Here is a 17507-nt window from a genome sequence, read left to right as displayed (position 1 = left end):
TAAAAAAAGGTATTTTAAAATTATCAAAACTAAAATAACCATATTTTTACAGGCATCACGAACATCATGATGGATCTCGACCAGGTACTCCTCTTGTTGACGAGCGACCGGAAAATTTGGTACCTAGCGAGCCAAGACGATTTAGAGAAAAGAGTCAGGACGGTCCATTATCGTTACCTCTACCAAGGTTTGCGGCACAAATGTTAAACAACAACAATAATACAAGCAGTAGTAATAACAACAATGGCAGCAGCACTCGAGCAAGTAGTGCCAGTCTCGCCAAAGTTGCTAGTCCACCATGTGCCAGCTTATCTACTGCACCCAGTCCTCGTGCCGCTCCACAACCACCAGCTTCACCGCCTCCCAGACATGCTAGTTCAAGTCCAACCAGTTCCGACAGTGAGACAGCACCACAGTCTCCTAGTCTGGAGGAGAGGATACGTTCTTTGGATGAAAAGTATGAAAAGTGGTCTGGTTCGAGAGCATTGAGTGCTGCTGGTGGTGATGCATTAGCAAAACTCGATGCCAGTGCTTCAGAAAGATTCCGATTTCGACATAAACTGCTCGATATGGATCTCCATGAGGTGCAACCTTCCGACATTGTAAAGTCGGTTCTCGCGAAAAGAAGTGTGTTTGATGAGGACTCTAAGCGATTAGAGAATTTTAGTGAAAAATACGAACCGCGGGAATTTACTGGTGTTATTGGCGTTAGTTCTATGATCGGAAGCACCGCTGGTCTTACCACTAGTGGTGGCTGTACCAGTAAAGTTTGTCTGCAGTATCCGTTTCCTAGTCATCCGCCGGTACAGTCGACCAGCGGTACTTCGGTTAGTCAAGTCGGTATTAACACGTCATTGTCCGCGAGTTTGACCGCGACAACGACCTCGATGGCCCCATCGATGTTGAAGACCGATCCGCGGATAGTGCAACATAACTGCATACATCCAACGCCGACAACGCCGATTACACCTGGAACTTCTATCAAAACAGTTAGTCCTGAATTACCACCGGTTTCTCTACCGATCGGTAGAGATCTTGTTAGTGGAACGGCAGCCAATAGTGGCAACGGTAGTGGTTTAGCGTCAGCCAGTAGTCTTCTAAGCAGCAATGGTAGCATAGGTAGTATTCACGCTCTTGGAGCCTCGACTCATCGAGGATTGAGCATCTCTGCGACCACCACGTCGCCCACGGTGACTGCGGCGTCAATAGATGCTTTCTCGCCTGCAATAACAACAGTGGTACCTATTACGACGACCTCGTCAACCGTAGCAACAACGACGACGTCCGTAACAGGAGCGATATCTTCCATGACTACTACCAGTTCGATAGCTCCACCGTCTTCCATAACATCCTCATCCAATTCTTCCTCTTCATCGTCATTATCCACATCTTCCACAGATTTGACTCGTTCTCGTTTAAGGAAGGAAACGAGCGGTAGCAGTCGAGAGAATAGAGATTCCCGCGACGGAAAGGACAGCAGAGAATCGAAACATAATAAAGGAAAAGATTGTCAGAGAAGATCACGGAAGGAAGAAACCGACATTGAAAGAAATCGTAAAGATAGGGATGAAAAGGAAAATTCAAATGTTAGCGACACCAGCAATACAGATAATCACAGTAAGGAGTTCAAGGAAAACAAAGAACTAAGATATGAACGAAAAGAACGAGAGGAAAAAGAAAGAAGGGATAAAGAAGATCGCGATAGACAAGAACGAAAAGATAAGGAAGATCGTGAACGACAAGAGAAAAAAGAAAGGGAAGAACGTGAGAGGCGCGAAAAGGACGAGGAAAGACGAGAAAAAGAAAGGCTAGACAAGGAACGACAGGAGAAAGATAGAAGAGAGCGAGAAGAAAGAGAACGCGAGAGAAAGGAAAGAGAAGAGAATGAACTTAAAGAAAAAGAGAGGCGAGAGAAAGAACGTATCGATCGCGAAAGAAGAGAGCGAGAAGAGAAGGAACGACAAGAACGAAGGGAACGTGAGGAGCGTGAAAGGAGAGAGCGTGAAGAACGCGAAAGAAAAGAACGGGAAATTCGTTTAGAACGTGAGAAGCAAGAAAAAGAGCGTCTTAAAAGAGAAAGGGAAGAACAAGAAAGAAGAGAGAAAGAGGAACGAGATAAATTAGAACGAGAAAGGAGGAGAGAAGAGAAGGAACGTCTTGAACGAGAAAGAAAACGAGAAAAGGAAGAAAAAGAAAGATTAGAGCGTGAACGGCGGAAAGAAAAAGAAGAACGAGAAAAGATGGAAAAGGAAAAACGCGAGAAAGAAGAACGAGAGAGACTTGAAAAACTTGAGAGGGAGAAACATGAAAAGGAGAAGCGACGAGAACGCGAAGATCAAGAGAGGCGAGAGAAAGAGAAGGTCGATCGCGAAAAAAGAAGAGAAGAAAAGGATAAAGAGAAGCGAGAACGTGATGATAGCAGACGGCAATCGACTGAGAATCATTTACATCCCTCTATTACCTCTCAATCTCAGAGTCAAGTCGCTCCGGCACCGGTGCCGATTAAGCGCAGATGTTCGTCGCAAGATTGTCCCACAGATGAGGATGCTAAACGTGTGAAACTTTCGGATCATCGGCGTGATAGTAAAGACCGGTCCAGACAAAACAGAAGATCCGAAGATCGTAAACATCGTAATGATTCGCATCGTTCTAGTCGAGAGAGCAGGGAAAGTCGCGACAGTAAAGAAGGTGGTAATGTAACACAAGATAAGGACGGAACGCACGAATCAACACGGGAAAACAATTCGAGAGACAGCGGAAACAAGGAAAAACAGAAGAGTAAGAAGAATCGATCAGAAAAAGAGTCGAGGGAACGTAGCCCGAGAGTCTCGCACGAATCTGACAAAGAATTTCTATCAAGGTTGGAACTTTCCAAGAGGAATGATTCAAGTCCATCGACTGAGCAGTCTTCTATGGGAACAAATCACGCACAACAGCAACAGTCTACGGTGAATTCTCACAGTGACGTGGACGATGGTCCTCTTTCTACTCACGAAATACAGGTGGCGAGAAATCCATCGGCTACCGATACAGATAGCGACGAGCCTAAGAAGCATTCAATCTTTGATATTGTCGACGACGAGCCTGCTTACATTAGTATGTATGACAAAGTAAAAGCTCGTTCGACGAAGAATATGCAAAAACTAGAAGAAGAGAAGCGTCAAGTACGTTTAAAAGATAAATTTTCGCAATTGAAGCAAAGCCGTGCTAGACGAGAGGAAAAGAAGCAAAGCACATCTTGGGATGGAGATTCAGTGAGCAGCAAAGCTTTGACTGAGGACGAGGCTACTTCCGAATCGGACTCGACGAGAACCAAGTCTCTCTCGAGAAAGGGCTCGCGATCTCGCATTCATTCGGACACAAGCGAAGAAGAGGAACCATTCAACAACAAAATTCGCAAGACTGTGAAGACAGAGAGGTTCCTCGAAAGCGATGTTGATCTTGGCTTTGCCGATACTGAGGAAAAACAGAATCCTCTAGAAACTTCGAATGTTATCGTAAACAGTGTACACACGAATATCAAGGAGGAGCCTCATACATCTGACGAAGACGAACGAGCTGTTGGTTTCCGTACGAATCATCCTACGATAGTGGTAAATAATCATGAGAGGGATCCACGAAAGAAGTCACACAAAAAGAAACAGAAACGTCAGAAGAACAGCATCTCGATTGAAGAAAATTTGAAGGTCGAACCGAACGTAGAGCATAAAAGTAAAACTGATATTATCACGTCAAATGCAGACTGTCGACCGAATCATGGCACGGAATCTACTACTGTCACTGCTGCTACGACCATTGTCACAACAACGTTGGAGAATGCGGAGGAGAGAATGCGAGCTGATAAGAAGCAACGTAATAAAAAGGAAAAAAGACGCGATCGGAATGGAGAAGATAAAGCTAAAGCGAGACGAAAGAGGCTCAATAGGCAAGAGGCGAGGGATTCTCAACGTATGGAAGACATCTTCGGCCCTCTTTCGGACGACGTTGATGAAGCTCCATCTAACACGTTCTTTAACAGATTTGGTAACATGACGTCGGAAAACAGTGCTTATGCTTCGGATAGCGATGGTGGTCGTAGCTCACTTGATATGGATAGAGTAAGACGAAAGACTGAAAAGAAACGGCGTCATCAACCAGAAGATGAAAACAGCGTTGATCTAGCTGAAGCTGGACGGGAGATCGAGGCGAAACTCTTAGGTATGCCGACTTCTCCTAAGGCCGCTCCCGCGTGTACAACTGAACCTAATGATCATGATGTTTTTCGATTTACTGACGATAATGACAGCGTCGAACCGTCCACGCCTACAACAATGCCGGAAAAAGTCAAAGAAAAAAAGAAAAAACGCAAGAAGTCGAAAGAGGAACGCAGTCGAAAGGATTATCATCATCATCATCATCATCATCACCATCATCACGAAAAGAGCGGCGAATTACCTTATTTGGGTGCTGAACCTAGTCCACCAAGAGCGAGCAGTCCATTAGTATCTAAGACAATATCGCCCAGCTTGCCTACGTCTAGAGAAACGTTGTTAAGCCCTATACCTAAAGTGACTTCTAACGTATCGACTGTATCGTCGATTACTCCACCAGTTGTGACCAGTAACATTCAAACTCCCAAATCAGAGAAAAAGAAAGATAAGCTTATACCCGGGTTTGGTATAGAAATAGATGAAACAATTCACGAGAATGCTGTGAAAAGTATCTCAGAACCGGATGAAAGAGACAGCAATTGTCAATCGCGAAACAGTAGGGAGGAATCAGAAGTACCTGTACCAACGACACCACCGGTTCAGAACGAGGACAAACCACGGGTAGCGATATCGCAAGAAGAAACGGAGGATGCTGTTGCTGCATTACTTGAAGAAACGTTTGGTGCTTCGACAGAAGATTTCTCTTACGAAGGCGAAGAGGAAGAAACGGAAACCGATGGGGTTGTTGGGGCATCGGCCGAGGCGCCTCAGGAGGACGTCGAGGAGATGCAGCAAGCGGTTGAGAGTCTGAACGCCTCGACGGGAGAAGGCGATGCGGACATGAAACCAGATACACCGCAAAGCGAGCACGATCTGCAAATTGACACGGACACGGAGGAAGATCCGAATTATGAGACAGTTGATCTCACGCAACCGCCAAAGACACCAGACATACCGTCGTTCTACAAGTCCCCAACGAAAACATTGCCTATGACGTCCGTTTTAACAGCACCCGAGAAACCGGTTGAAGTACGATTATCAGCCGCAGCTACGAAATCACAGAGTCCACCTTCCGTGATCGCTCATTCTTGGAACTTGAACGAACATAACAAGCCACGGGAACCTGTAAAATCTCATCAAATAAAGACTAATGATTCAGACGTTGACGTTAACAGTCCAGAAAGAACAACACAAAGAACATCCGTATCGCCGCCACCATCTCAGTATAAGCAGCCTATGTTAGTACCTTGTAGTGTACCGATCACAAGCGATGTACCGAAATCGCTCTCCGTTCCTAGTTCGCGACCATCGCCGATCACGGTGCAACCTTTGTACCAAAGACTTCCTGTATCTCCACAATCTCAAATGGTACCGATGCGTCAAGCTTCTCCAAAAATGCAAAACGTCACAACAGTTACCTGCTCATCCTCCTCTAATACAACACCGTTGCCGCCATTGGTCCCGTCAAGAATGCCACCTTTGGTACCGTCGCAACCATCGCCGCGCGTTTCTCAACCGCTTTCACCTAACGGACAATGGTCACGAAATCCTACGTTAAATCCACATGTGCCCAATGTAGGAAAGAGAAAATCGTCGCCGCCACCTACTAAGATCGCTGTGTGCGTGCCCATTCCCGCTCATAGACCAGAAACGCCAGTTCAACAAATTTATTCAACTGCGGCAACTCAACAACCTGTAATACAGCATGCTTCGGGAATGTTGGCACCCGCATCTGGCTATCCACGTGGCGGTTTACCACCGTTGACCTTAAACATCCCGCCGCGGCCGTACATGCCAGTACCACCGTTGGCATCCGGCATACAAGTTAAAAGTTCACGTGATGCCTCCTTGAGCGGCAAATCCGTAATAGAGACGCTACTTCCCGTAAACCCGAACGAACCGCCTCAGAGACTAGACGAACCGAAATTATCACCCGCTGTTATACCAGAGGCGACTAACAAAGCATCTACCTCTCCTAAAGTTCCCTCTCCGAATCAACCGCCCACGTACATACCTGAAACGGCGAAAATTGAGATCAACGCTAGCACATCCAGTCCAGTATTCGGCAAACCTGCTTACGTTACGGATAGTTATACGATGTCATCTAGAACACAGAAGCAAATCTCCGTGTCCATCACAACGGATAGTAATTTGATGTCGCCGAGACAAAAACAAGAGATGTCGAATCTTCAACTTTTAACTACGCATGTACCTCGCTCTTCTACGCCCAGTCCTGTTATCGTGGCTCACGGTCAATCTCATCTACTTCACAAATCCGTACACTCTTTAGGTCCACCAACTGTCTCTTCTCCGAATCAGCCATTGATAAAGACCGTGGTACCTATAGTTCCCCAACCAATAACGTCAAACGCAGCGCCATCGATATCTAGTGACAAAAACATTATTTCACAAGCGCCCGTTGCATGTCAGAGGCAATCACCTGTCTCTCAAAGTCAAGTAGTCAAGTCTCACATACCTTTGTCTACGGTATCTACGGTATCACAGACAATTATAACCAGGGTAGTACCGTCTACCATATCTTCTGTGTCAACTCCACCGATGAACGAGCAAGTTATGCCGCCGGAATGTTTAGAACCACGTATAATCCAAGGACAACAATTGGAGATGGAGGCTGAGGCACAGATTAATCAAACTGTTCAACCGATGCAACTTACACCACCTATACAATCTACACAACCGATAGATGAAATAAAGAAGGAACTAGCTGACATCGAGCAAGAAAACATAGACGAAGCTACGTATAAAGCCGAATCCGAGAAGCCTTTGAATCCACTATGTATAAAAAAGGAAGATGTAAAACAGGAGAAACAAGAAGTGATTAATACAGAGATTGCGTCATGCGTCCCTAAGGTTGAACCTGTAGATATAACTGTACCGAAAGTCGAAATGGAAACTCTTGTAAAACCAGAGCCTATGAATGAAATTAAAAAGGAGGAGATCATAAAGGAAAATGACGAAGTAGAATTAGATGAAGAACCAATCCAAGAGGATCCGTTGAAGGAACCAAACATAGATCCTCTCGCTATCGATTCCAAAGAAGATCCAAGCGATAGTAAAGAAGATAGCGATTACTGGTCTGCGAAGGAAGTAAACATTGAAAGTGTCATAAAGAAAGTTGATGCTCTGTGCGATGGTGAAGGCAACGATGGCGATGATGAAACGCAACAGGGCAATGAGAGCATGAATAGCGATTCGCACGACACAAGCAAGAACGAGTCAGATTGGTTTGACGCTGAATCAACGGAGGGCGAAAGTAAAAAGAACTTCGTCTCGGGCGACGATCACGACGAGAGTGTGGAAACGTGCGAGAACGAATGTACGAGGAGTCGTCGTGGTAGAACGAAGAGCAGACGCGGTACTCGCGGCGGGGTTACCACCAGGCGAGGTGGCAGAAACGCAAGTGCCGTCTCTCATCGGCGAGGTGGTAGAAGTTCCAGGGGTAGCAAACATCACGTTGAGAAGAATAAGTTGCCAGCTGACGTTTATGAATTCCACGATGACAGCGAAGAGGACAACGCCGGTCGTCCACGGCTCATTCTCACAATTAAATCTCCCGGACCAAATGTAACTGGACCAAATGCGCAACCGGCAACACCTGTAGCCGCGGTCAAAGAAGTCCCACCGGAAGAGTTCGTCTCTCCGGCCGCCAACACAAGAAAATCGAGAAGATTGGCGGAAAAAGATGGTAGCCGCAACACAGTTGATGACGTCATCGAGGATGTTGTTCGCGGATCACCGGTAAATAAAGGATTAGTTAGCGGCAACGCCGGAAATGTGCACGCTACTAGGCGAAGTACCAGACATAACAATATTCCGCGTAGTACGACACAGCAATCCATCATGCCGCTGACAGAACTTCGCAAGTCACCGAGGAGTAGTCGCAAAGCAGCTAGGCGAACATCGGAGAATAATGATGACAGTGGAGAGGAAAAAATGAAGGAAGTAACAGCAACAACGCAAGAGGCACCACCAAGTAAAGAAGAACCGAAATTAGTTCAACCGGAAAGTCCAAAAGTAGAGGAACCAGTTCAAATTGTTACACCAACTCCGTTAAAGACGTCGGTATCTCACGAGCCAATGACGTTAATCGATCCAGTTACGGGAATGCTGATACCGATGAGGGAATCTGAGGAGGGCCAATACATCCCCGTGTCTACGTCGTCTGGTCAAACGCAAGCTATCAACAAAACACTTGGCGAATCTCGAAGCGGCGGATTGCCCAGCGCAAGTTCGACGAATGAAATGCCACGAACAAAATCTGTTTCCGAAAGTTCTGTTTTAGTACCAGTAACTGAATTAAAGAAAGAAGCCGTTATAGAGCACGCGCCTCCGCCGACACCAACTCAACAAATTCAACCGCAAACTAGCGTAATTACAAAACCACAATCCCCGGCGGTACAAGTAACCTCCACTATTACTGTTGCGCAATCTTCGACAACAGGCACGACTATCGTGACCACCGTGACTGCGACGACCGCGCCAACTACAACGGCACAACCAATATCTACCTCTCCTTCGCAGACGAAACCTACGAGTCTCAAGGCACACGTGCTGAATGCCAGCAAGCTAGTAACATCGGCTCAGCAGCAGCAGGTTATCACGAAACCGATAACTCCAAGTTTGCCTAATCAAACGATAGTACAAAACATCGTCAAGCCACCCGCGCAAGCAATACAGGGTCTCAATCTGCAAATACCACCCGGCAGAGTCGTGTCACCCAATTTGAGTCCGCGTACGAAACAGGCGGCGCCGTTGACTCCAACGAATGCGAAGCAAGGACAACCCATGTCTCCTGTGCTCAACAATACTGGAACACCACCTAATCCCAAGCAACACCTTCTTCAAGCCGCCAAACAAACATCGACGATAGTGAACATGCCACAAAAATTGCCGATGAACATACATCCCGCCAATGTAAACGTCAGTACTCCGACACCAAGGATTCATCAACCAGTCTCGCAATCCACGGCTTTAAAGGGTATCAATGGACAGCCTCATCCGCTCAATCCAAAAACGCACTTGCTGCAGGCTGTGGTTCCACCGACAGTAGCGAATTCACCCACGCAACCGCATCTTGTTAATCCGCAACAAATTTCATCTGTTGTGAACAGTGTCCGACCACCAGGACCAAAAGCTCCTGTACGTAAACTTTTAGTCATAGAAAATGTTTGAAAATTTTAATTTGAAGGAGACCAAAAGTTTTTAGTCATAGAAAATGTTGAAAATTTTTAATTTGAAGGAGACTAAAAGTTTTTAATCAGTTTCGATTAATTTTTGGAAACTCATTACAGACGACTGGACCAATGGAACCGCAAAAGGTAGAAGTGCCAATGTCCGGTTGTATCATGGTGCCGACCGTGAGTCCGCAAAGTCGCAGCGTACCGATGCCAACGTACGAGGCTCCAATGGTAAGAATATACTTCAAATTTTCTTTTAAACGTACGTTTAAAATCTTGGATTTGAGTGAAATAAAAGCTGATTCATAGAGCGTTGAAACAGTGTTAAACTAACTTTATTTGGTTTCGGTTAGCATGGAAGTACAGGTGCTACTCCACCAGGGGGTCAGTATGGTCTTGTTCCCCCGCATCGTTCCCAGAGTCCTCCATTGCCTCCACCTGCTCACCATCACGCTAATACTTCACAGGTACTTACTTTCTAATATTCTTTTAATAAAATGTTCGCGACTCATGTGAAAGCTTGAGCAAGGTTTTTTTATATGTTGATAATTTTGATATATTGCATGAAATTTTCAAAATTGTATTTGTTAATAAGTTAGTATGTAAATACGATATTTCTGGTGTATCTAATTATGTGAAAATAATTCTATTGCAGAATGAAGTCGTCAATCATTACGGAGGACTGGCTCGTGATCACTATTTGCATTCTCCAATGTTCCAGTATCAATATCTCCGTGCGGAAGCGTTAACGGCTCCTCGCATAGCTTATCACATTCCAGGAACAAGATCACCGCACTTACCTTTAGACCCGAAACTCGAGCCTGGTATAGAGGACAGTCACAGTCCACCTCTGGAATTGAGACGCGGCACGAGGACGCCTCAGGATCGTACTACCGACAGTCCACAAATTGCTCAAGTCTACATGTCCATGCACGGTGCAATGAGATCATTACCACCGCCTCCACCGCAGTATACAACAAGTAATCCATCGTTATCTGGTGCACCGGCTGGCGCTAGAGCGAATTACTATGAACCACCACCCGCCCATTTGCGCTCTCAATATCCCATGCCTGCCAGCGAAGCTCCATCTGAGATTGGTAGAGCTCCCACGCCGGATAGATGTAGAAAACATCAGGTCGTCACCCCGCCGCTTTACGCGTCTCAGGTACCACCACAAGCGGACTCGTTTCAAATGCTACTTCAACGTCATCCTGTTATGTGGCAAGGTTTATTAGCTCTCAAGAATGATCAAGCGGCGGTACAGATGCACTTTGTCTTTGGCAATCCCAGGGTGGCCAGAGACAGTCTACCGTGTAACAGCGATGGCTCCACACCACCGTTGAGAATAGCGCAAAGAATGAGATTGGAACAAACCCAAGTTGAAGGAGTAGCAAGAAAGATGCAAGTATGTATAGCAATTTCTCAATATTAGAATTATACAATGTTATCATAAATTCTAAATTTATCTGTATTTAACAACAATCTATATTTTGAAATTTTGTATAAATAAACTTTAAAAAAGATTGAAAAATGAGCTGCATATGTTGCATAATGAATAACCTATCATAAGACTCGCGATATTGGCAAAAGATCAGGAAATGATATTACGAGTCAGACATGATAATTAGTATGCAGCATATGAATTTTAAGATAAACTTTTTTGAGATAAACAATTTTTCTATATAATGTCATTTGTTGTCTTCAGACTGAAGATGAACACTGTATGCTGTTAGCACTACCCTGTGGTCGTGACGAAGTAGATGTATTACAACAAAGCAAAAATCTTCAAACAGGATTTATTATGTATCTTCAACAAAAGCAAGCTGCTGGAATCGTAAACATTGCTGCACCTGGATCGCAACAGGTATGACAAAATTATTGTTATGTATTATACGAAAGTCTAGTTTTTCCATAAAGTTTAGAATTTTATTATATCAGTTATTTTCATGCAGAAAAATTCTGAAAGCGAAACTTTATACAAAAATCTGTAAAAACTGCACAAAATATGCAATTTTTTGTGCAGTAATTTTTGCATAATTTTTTCCTACGGATTAAGTTATAGTTAGTTACCAAGAAAAAAGTAACTGTAATTGTAACTTTGTTACAAGTAACTCGTTAGTTCCTAACCCTGGTTATTTTATTCTCCACATTATCCTTATTTTTTAATCTCTTTGTTATTTTCTTTATTTTAACGACAATGCTCAATTAAAATTTAATATTACAAATTATTTCGATATTTTAGGCGGCGTATGTAGTTCACATTTTCCCGTCTTGTGATTTTGCGCACGAAACTTTGGCAAGAATTGCACCGGACTTACATCACCGTGTCGCAAAAATCGCTCACTTATTAATCGTCATTGCCACAGTTTGAGGCCGATCAGTGATCTACTGGATTATAATCTGTCCATATCTCTCCGCCTTCGTGCACCGCAGGACGCTTCGCATGTGGTATGAAGCCTGGAGTGTCCGTCTGACACACATAGTGTGCGATAGAGAGAGAGAGAGAGAGAGAGAGAGAGAGAGAGAGAGAGAGAGAGAGAGAGACGCATTCAAGAAGAAGAGCTCCTTGTCTAAAGTTGTATCAGTGACAATCAAATGGATACGGATCGGCGGTAAGCCGATCTTTTAGATCGTAGGCCTAAAGAACGAGGTACGAGGTTGTGCAATGAAGCGAGGTTAGCACCTGGTTCATCATCGTGCGTGCCTCTCTTCGATGAATTTCGCGCAAGCAAGCCCATTTCATTCTCTTGACTCCCTTCCCCGCTCTTTCCCCCCTTCTTTCTTTCGGACGGCTTGTAACTCGCGTTAATCATTGACAACGTTTGTGGGATCGACCGACGTTACTCTTGGTCTTTCTGACAAGCGGGTCAGGCACAACCCCAACCCTCAAAAAACAAGACCTTTGATTCGTCGATACACGACGCCCACTTACTTATGCTCGTCCTTCCCGTAGAGGGAATAGTAATAATCCGTTGCTCTAGATGGACAAGTGGACTGCGAAGCATAATAATGAATAGGAGAACGTACACTCGTCATTACACTTGAATTATTTTAAGCGAGGTTTAGGCATTATAATGATAAACTGTGTAAATTATATAAGTGAGCCACCGAGGGCATAACTACTGTGATTTTAAGTATTTAACGATAACATAATTGCGTATAAAGAAGAAGAGGTGACAAAAAATAAAAATATATAAGGGGATGCCCGACTAATGATCCGCGCGGTATGTGATGTGTTTTTGTATAATACTGCTCTATATAAATAACTATGTATTATATTATATATATATACATATACTGTAATTGATAGTTTGCTGCCGTTGCTGCTACCGCCGGTCACGTCGAATTAGGATGTAAATTACAATGTTAGACATCTAGCACAGAAGAATGAGAAAAGTTGGGCTACCTAAGTAGAATTTTCAATCTATTCGTGGATCTATCCATCTGCGAACATAGTGTATCATAATTATTCGGAGCAGGATGCGAATTTGTGAATTATTATTACTCTTAGCATACTCTTAGCGTCATATAAAAAGATTTTTAACGTTACTACTTATTCTTTATCATTATGATTATTATGATTATAATTAATATTATCACCAGTGTTTCCAGTGTTGCTAGAGTCAGTTCAATTTAACACATATACACGCGTACAAACACAACATGTAGAAAAAGACAGAAAATTTAATACATTGAGAACGAAATAAATTAGGAGAATCGGTCTTCTTAGATAAGGAAGAATCGTAATTTGTTTAATTTATTTCAATAAATGGCTCTGGTAATACTGATCATTACCCATTCTTATTACTGTTATTATTATTAATATTATTATTATTAAAGTACTATTACTCCACTGCTATTGCTATTATTACTACTATACTATTACCACTACTACTACTTACTATTACTACTACTACTACTACTACTACTACTACTACTACTACTCTACCACTACTATTACCGCTGCTATTAATTATTATTAACGTTATTACAACAGACTAGTTAGGGCATACCAATCTGCACATTTAAGGACGAATGGGGCTTATTTGTCATACTGAAAGAAATAGTATGACCGATCTCATTGACCATTGACGCCGCCCCATACACACACTTCCATCCTACAAGAGGTAGATATACCCGAACGGAACGGACAACGAACGAGCGGCGAATACGAGTGAAACTTAGCGTGTTCAAATCGCTGTTCGTCGTTCGTTCGCGCCTCATTGTTCGTTTGTCGTGCAGTGTACACCTATCTTTATACCCCATCCCTCGATTCCGTCGTACGACGACTCATAGACTCTTTAGCATTCGTGTCCGAGATAATAAATGCGCTTATGTGTATAGACCAGAGATTACACTATATCACACCAAGCCGTCAAAAAATGTTTTAAGTAAATTAAGGAACTTATATCTATTTACGATATTATGCTGCTGCGCGTAGGGCGCATGCCTCTAGCGAGTAATCTTCATGCAAAAGTAGCAGGGATGGACGAAACGTGTATATGTTCTAATTCCAAATTGCAAGGACGATTTATAAATATCTTCAAGATATTTCGTTTTTCTGTGGAACAAAAAACTTAATATATATTTTTTCCTTTTAACAGTTTTAACAATTATTATAAAACGATGCTTATAGTAAAGTTATAAATACGATCTGAATTTGTCGAGATTCTGATTTCAGATAATCAATTTATCAAATTATTTACTCAAAGAACCTTGCTCATTTTTATATAAATCTCCTTTTATCTAGTAATAAAACTTTGCTAAAATAAAGTTAAATACATAGAAAAACGTAAGTAGTTAATAAGCGAATCGGCCAATCATAATCGAAATGTAAGGCAATAACATAAGCAATAGCAAATCAAAAGTGTTGATTTCTTTACTACTTACGTTTTACTGCTTGAGTTTTCCATGAACCTATAGCCTAAATGATTGTTATAGAGAAAAAAGTTTTATATACATAATCTTTAAGTCAACGCTGTTCAGAGATACATCTTCTCAGAGATACATTCTTTAAAACATTGAAAAAATTTACCGAGGCTGGTATTCATAGTCTATTCTTAAGACCAGTCTTTTAAAATCATCTCAAGTACAGTTTTTAAATGTTAATCTAGAGCCCGATTTTCTAACTTGTACAAAAAAAAATTCGTATACGAAAGTATTCATTGCTGCGTATTCATTGATTGGTATATACCTTTTAAATCTCAAATTATATACCAATTGGTGAACGCAGCGTCACTTTCGTATTCAAATTTTTTTCATATAAGTTCGAAAATATCCTGTAATCTTAAGATTGTACTTAAAATGATTCTAAATATAAAAACGTACTATGAATCCCGACCTGAATAACATTTTTCTATTAAATTTTCTGATTCTGGCGGCCTTTTTTTAAGCGGTAATAATATTATATTATCAGTGGTTTATCATTCTTCATCGATCATATTTATTACCCGATTTATTACTAGACGTGAGGAGTTCAAAATAAACAAGGTTTTTTGAATATACGAAAATGATTAAATAGATAAGCTTCTCCGGATAATTCAGACATTTAGATTTGAGTGATCAGATAACAATTATTTCTGATAATTCAAATATTACACTATTTATAGTTCTAGTGCTTACAATTATAGTATCGAAAATTGAAAATGTAACTGCAACTAGAGCGAGCAAAACACGATTGTTCATTGAACTTTCCTATTTCATCGTTTCATTATTAATTTTAGAAATGATTGACAATTCGACGAATTCATTAATTTTTATATTTGTTATTGACTAAATCACATACCAACAACATTATAACCATCATACGTTCCATTCATCCCTGCAATTTTTAATTATTTTTAAGGCAGCGCGGATACTCGCGAAGCGTGTGCATGTACAGTGTAAAAGATGCGTTGTGGATATGTACAGTCTAGATGTATAATTGAGCGAGCAAGGTGATAAAAAAAAATAAGAAACGCGTATATATTATAGCTATGAATAAGTAAATAAGGCACGGACGTGTGCACGTGTCGCGCGACGTCTCGTTTATTTTCACAAAAGTGCTGTGTTTTCCCCCTTTCATTCTTTCTTCTCCAGTCAGTCATATAGTGCAGGTACAGGATCACATTTTCCTGTGCCATTGTTACGCGACGCATGCACTCGTCAAAAGGCCTCATCTATCTTGTAAAATATCTGTGAATATTATGATTTAGTTTCTTCCTATTTGTAGGCTACAAGGTATACAAAAAATGTTTACGTTAATCATTTAAGGAGAATGTACAGATATCATTATATCCTTTTTTGTTTTGTGTTTTACTGTAGTTATTGATAATTATATGGATATTAACGATAATAATAACTATGATTAAAAAGAAAAAAACTTAAGCACGGCTCGATTGCGTCATTCTTGAAAAACCCGCTAATATGCGCAATATATTTATTCTGTGTAAGAGAACTCGGTGATAATGTATCATTTGTATATTAGTAATTACGTGATCTCCTAATAATCGAAAAAAAGAATGAAACTTGAATAGTATTGATATACGTTGCGACGTCACACTGTTCCATCTCCTAAATTCGTCACACAATTCTCCACGATTTATTTTCGCGCCGTCTACATGCGTTCTTCTGAAATGTTAATGCGTTAAAAAAAAACGTATGTTAAGAACTTTCTTTTTATATTAGATCAGGAGCTGGACTTCTCGCTAGAAAGGTAATATAATAAAACACAAACTATTACCTCGATGTTGACGTATATTTCTTACGGTCTTACATTCGCTATACTTTTCGTTGATTATGCCAGTGGATGGCGATGACGTAACAGAACAGCGACAATACTCGAAAAAGACTCCAGCCTATTCCATAAACTCCTCAAAATAAAATATAAACAGTGATGAGCTCTGCGGCAAAATAATAAAATTTTCTTGAAAATCTTGTTAAACGAAATTCCAATTATACAAAACAAGGAATAAACTCTGCTCTTTACAATTTTATGTTACCATTTAAAGATTAAACAATTAAAAAACTTTGTTTATAATGAAACTTAGTCGTTTTTTATTTGATCAAGAGTGTCTACTGCCGAAATATTTACCTAAAATTGGCTAATCAAATCCGTTATAATTTTTTCAACATAATTCACTAACATTTTACTTACTTATAGATCGTTAAATAACGTTAATTAACAAGTATAACAGCAAATGGTATCATTTTACAAAGAGATAATATTCACAATGTTTATCTAAATTTCATTCAGATATAATGAATTAATTGTGATGGGCTCCAAATTATTGTAAAAAGAAATATAATATTACGACGATTATTTTGTTGTGTTGTTCGTTAAGAAAGTTAAATAATTGGAAGTTATTGACATCCAATAACAAATAAGAAGACAATGCTTGATTTATGACGTGGATTCAAGTGGCTCGAGAAATCTTGGTATAATCGTAATCTAAATAACACAGATTACGAGTAATCAAGGTCGTCGATCATTCTTCAAACAGCACATGGAGATCATGAATTACGGACGAGAGTCTTACACTTCTGAAGTTAATCACGTTCGTGTGATGTATTATCACGTAAGTTATTTATTATTATTATATATAATTTTATGTTATTATTATCATTACATATAAACAGATTCAACGGACTGTCCATCAATTTTTAGAAATGATATTAAGGAGATACTGACAATCTTAATTTTAACGAATTGACCGAATTGATTTATGTATGCGTACGAATAAATCGACTAGTTGTATACATCAATATACAATATTCTACAATCGACTATATCGGTAATGTGCAGTTTTCAAATAGTTCCCTTTTATATTAAAAGTAGAATATTATTCTTTCATATAATATGAAAAAATATCCTTCACAAAACGATCGCAGAAATCAATAACAAACTACAAATTTCTTTTTAATTTAATTTTTCCTACAAAATTGTTAATCTACCTTGAGTTATTATTTATACTGTATTTGTGGAAATTTACAATTCTGCGTAACAAAAAAATTACTTTATCTGAAATATATAGCGATCGGTAAAATATTTCTTGTTATCATATGTATTGTCTGCGAAAACTTTTAATTAATCCTTAAGATTAGTGCGGAAAAAAATGTTTACATTAAGAAAATTCAATTC

General features: G+C 40.8%; 1 protein-coding gene across 2 annotated transcripts in view; it reads left to right on the top strand.

The window, feature by feature from the left end:
* Nucleotides 1-15886, top strand: part of LOC105834610 (protein split ends) — an 89869-nt gene extending 73983 nt beyond the window's left edge. For both annotated transcript variants that reach the window (XM_036284728.1, XM_036284727.1), the window contains exons 8-13: nt 53-9350; nt 9503-9619; nt 9742-9855; nt 10044-10793; nt 11094-11252; nt 11631-15886. In XM_036284728.1, coding sequence (XP_036140621.1) covers nt 53-9350; nt 9503-9619; nt 9742-9855; nt 10044-10793; nt 11094-11252; nt 11631-11759 — 10567 coding nt within the window. In that variant the 3' untranslated portion in view covers nt 11760-15886. The remainder of the gene's footprint in view (nt 1-52; nt 9351-9502; nt 9620-9741; nt 9856-10043; nt 10794-11093; nt 11253-11630) is intronic.
* The last annotated feature ends 1621 nt before the right edge of the window (nt 15887-17507 follow it).

Source organism: Monomorium pharaonis, chromosome 3, assembly GCF_013373865.1.
Source record: "Monomorium pharaonis isolate MP-MQ-018 chromosome 3, ASM1337386v2, whole genome shotgun sequence".
Lineage (NCBI taxonomy): Eukaryota > Metazoa > Arthropoda > Insecta > Hymenoptera > Formicidae > Monomorium > Monomorium pharaonis.
This window is presented reverse-complemented; position numbering and strand designations above follow the sequence as displayed.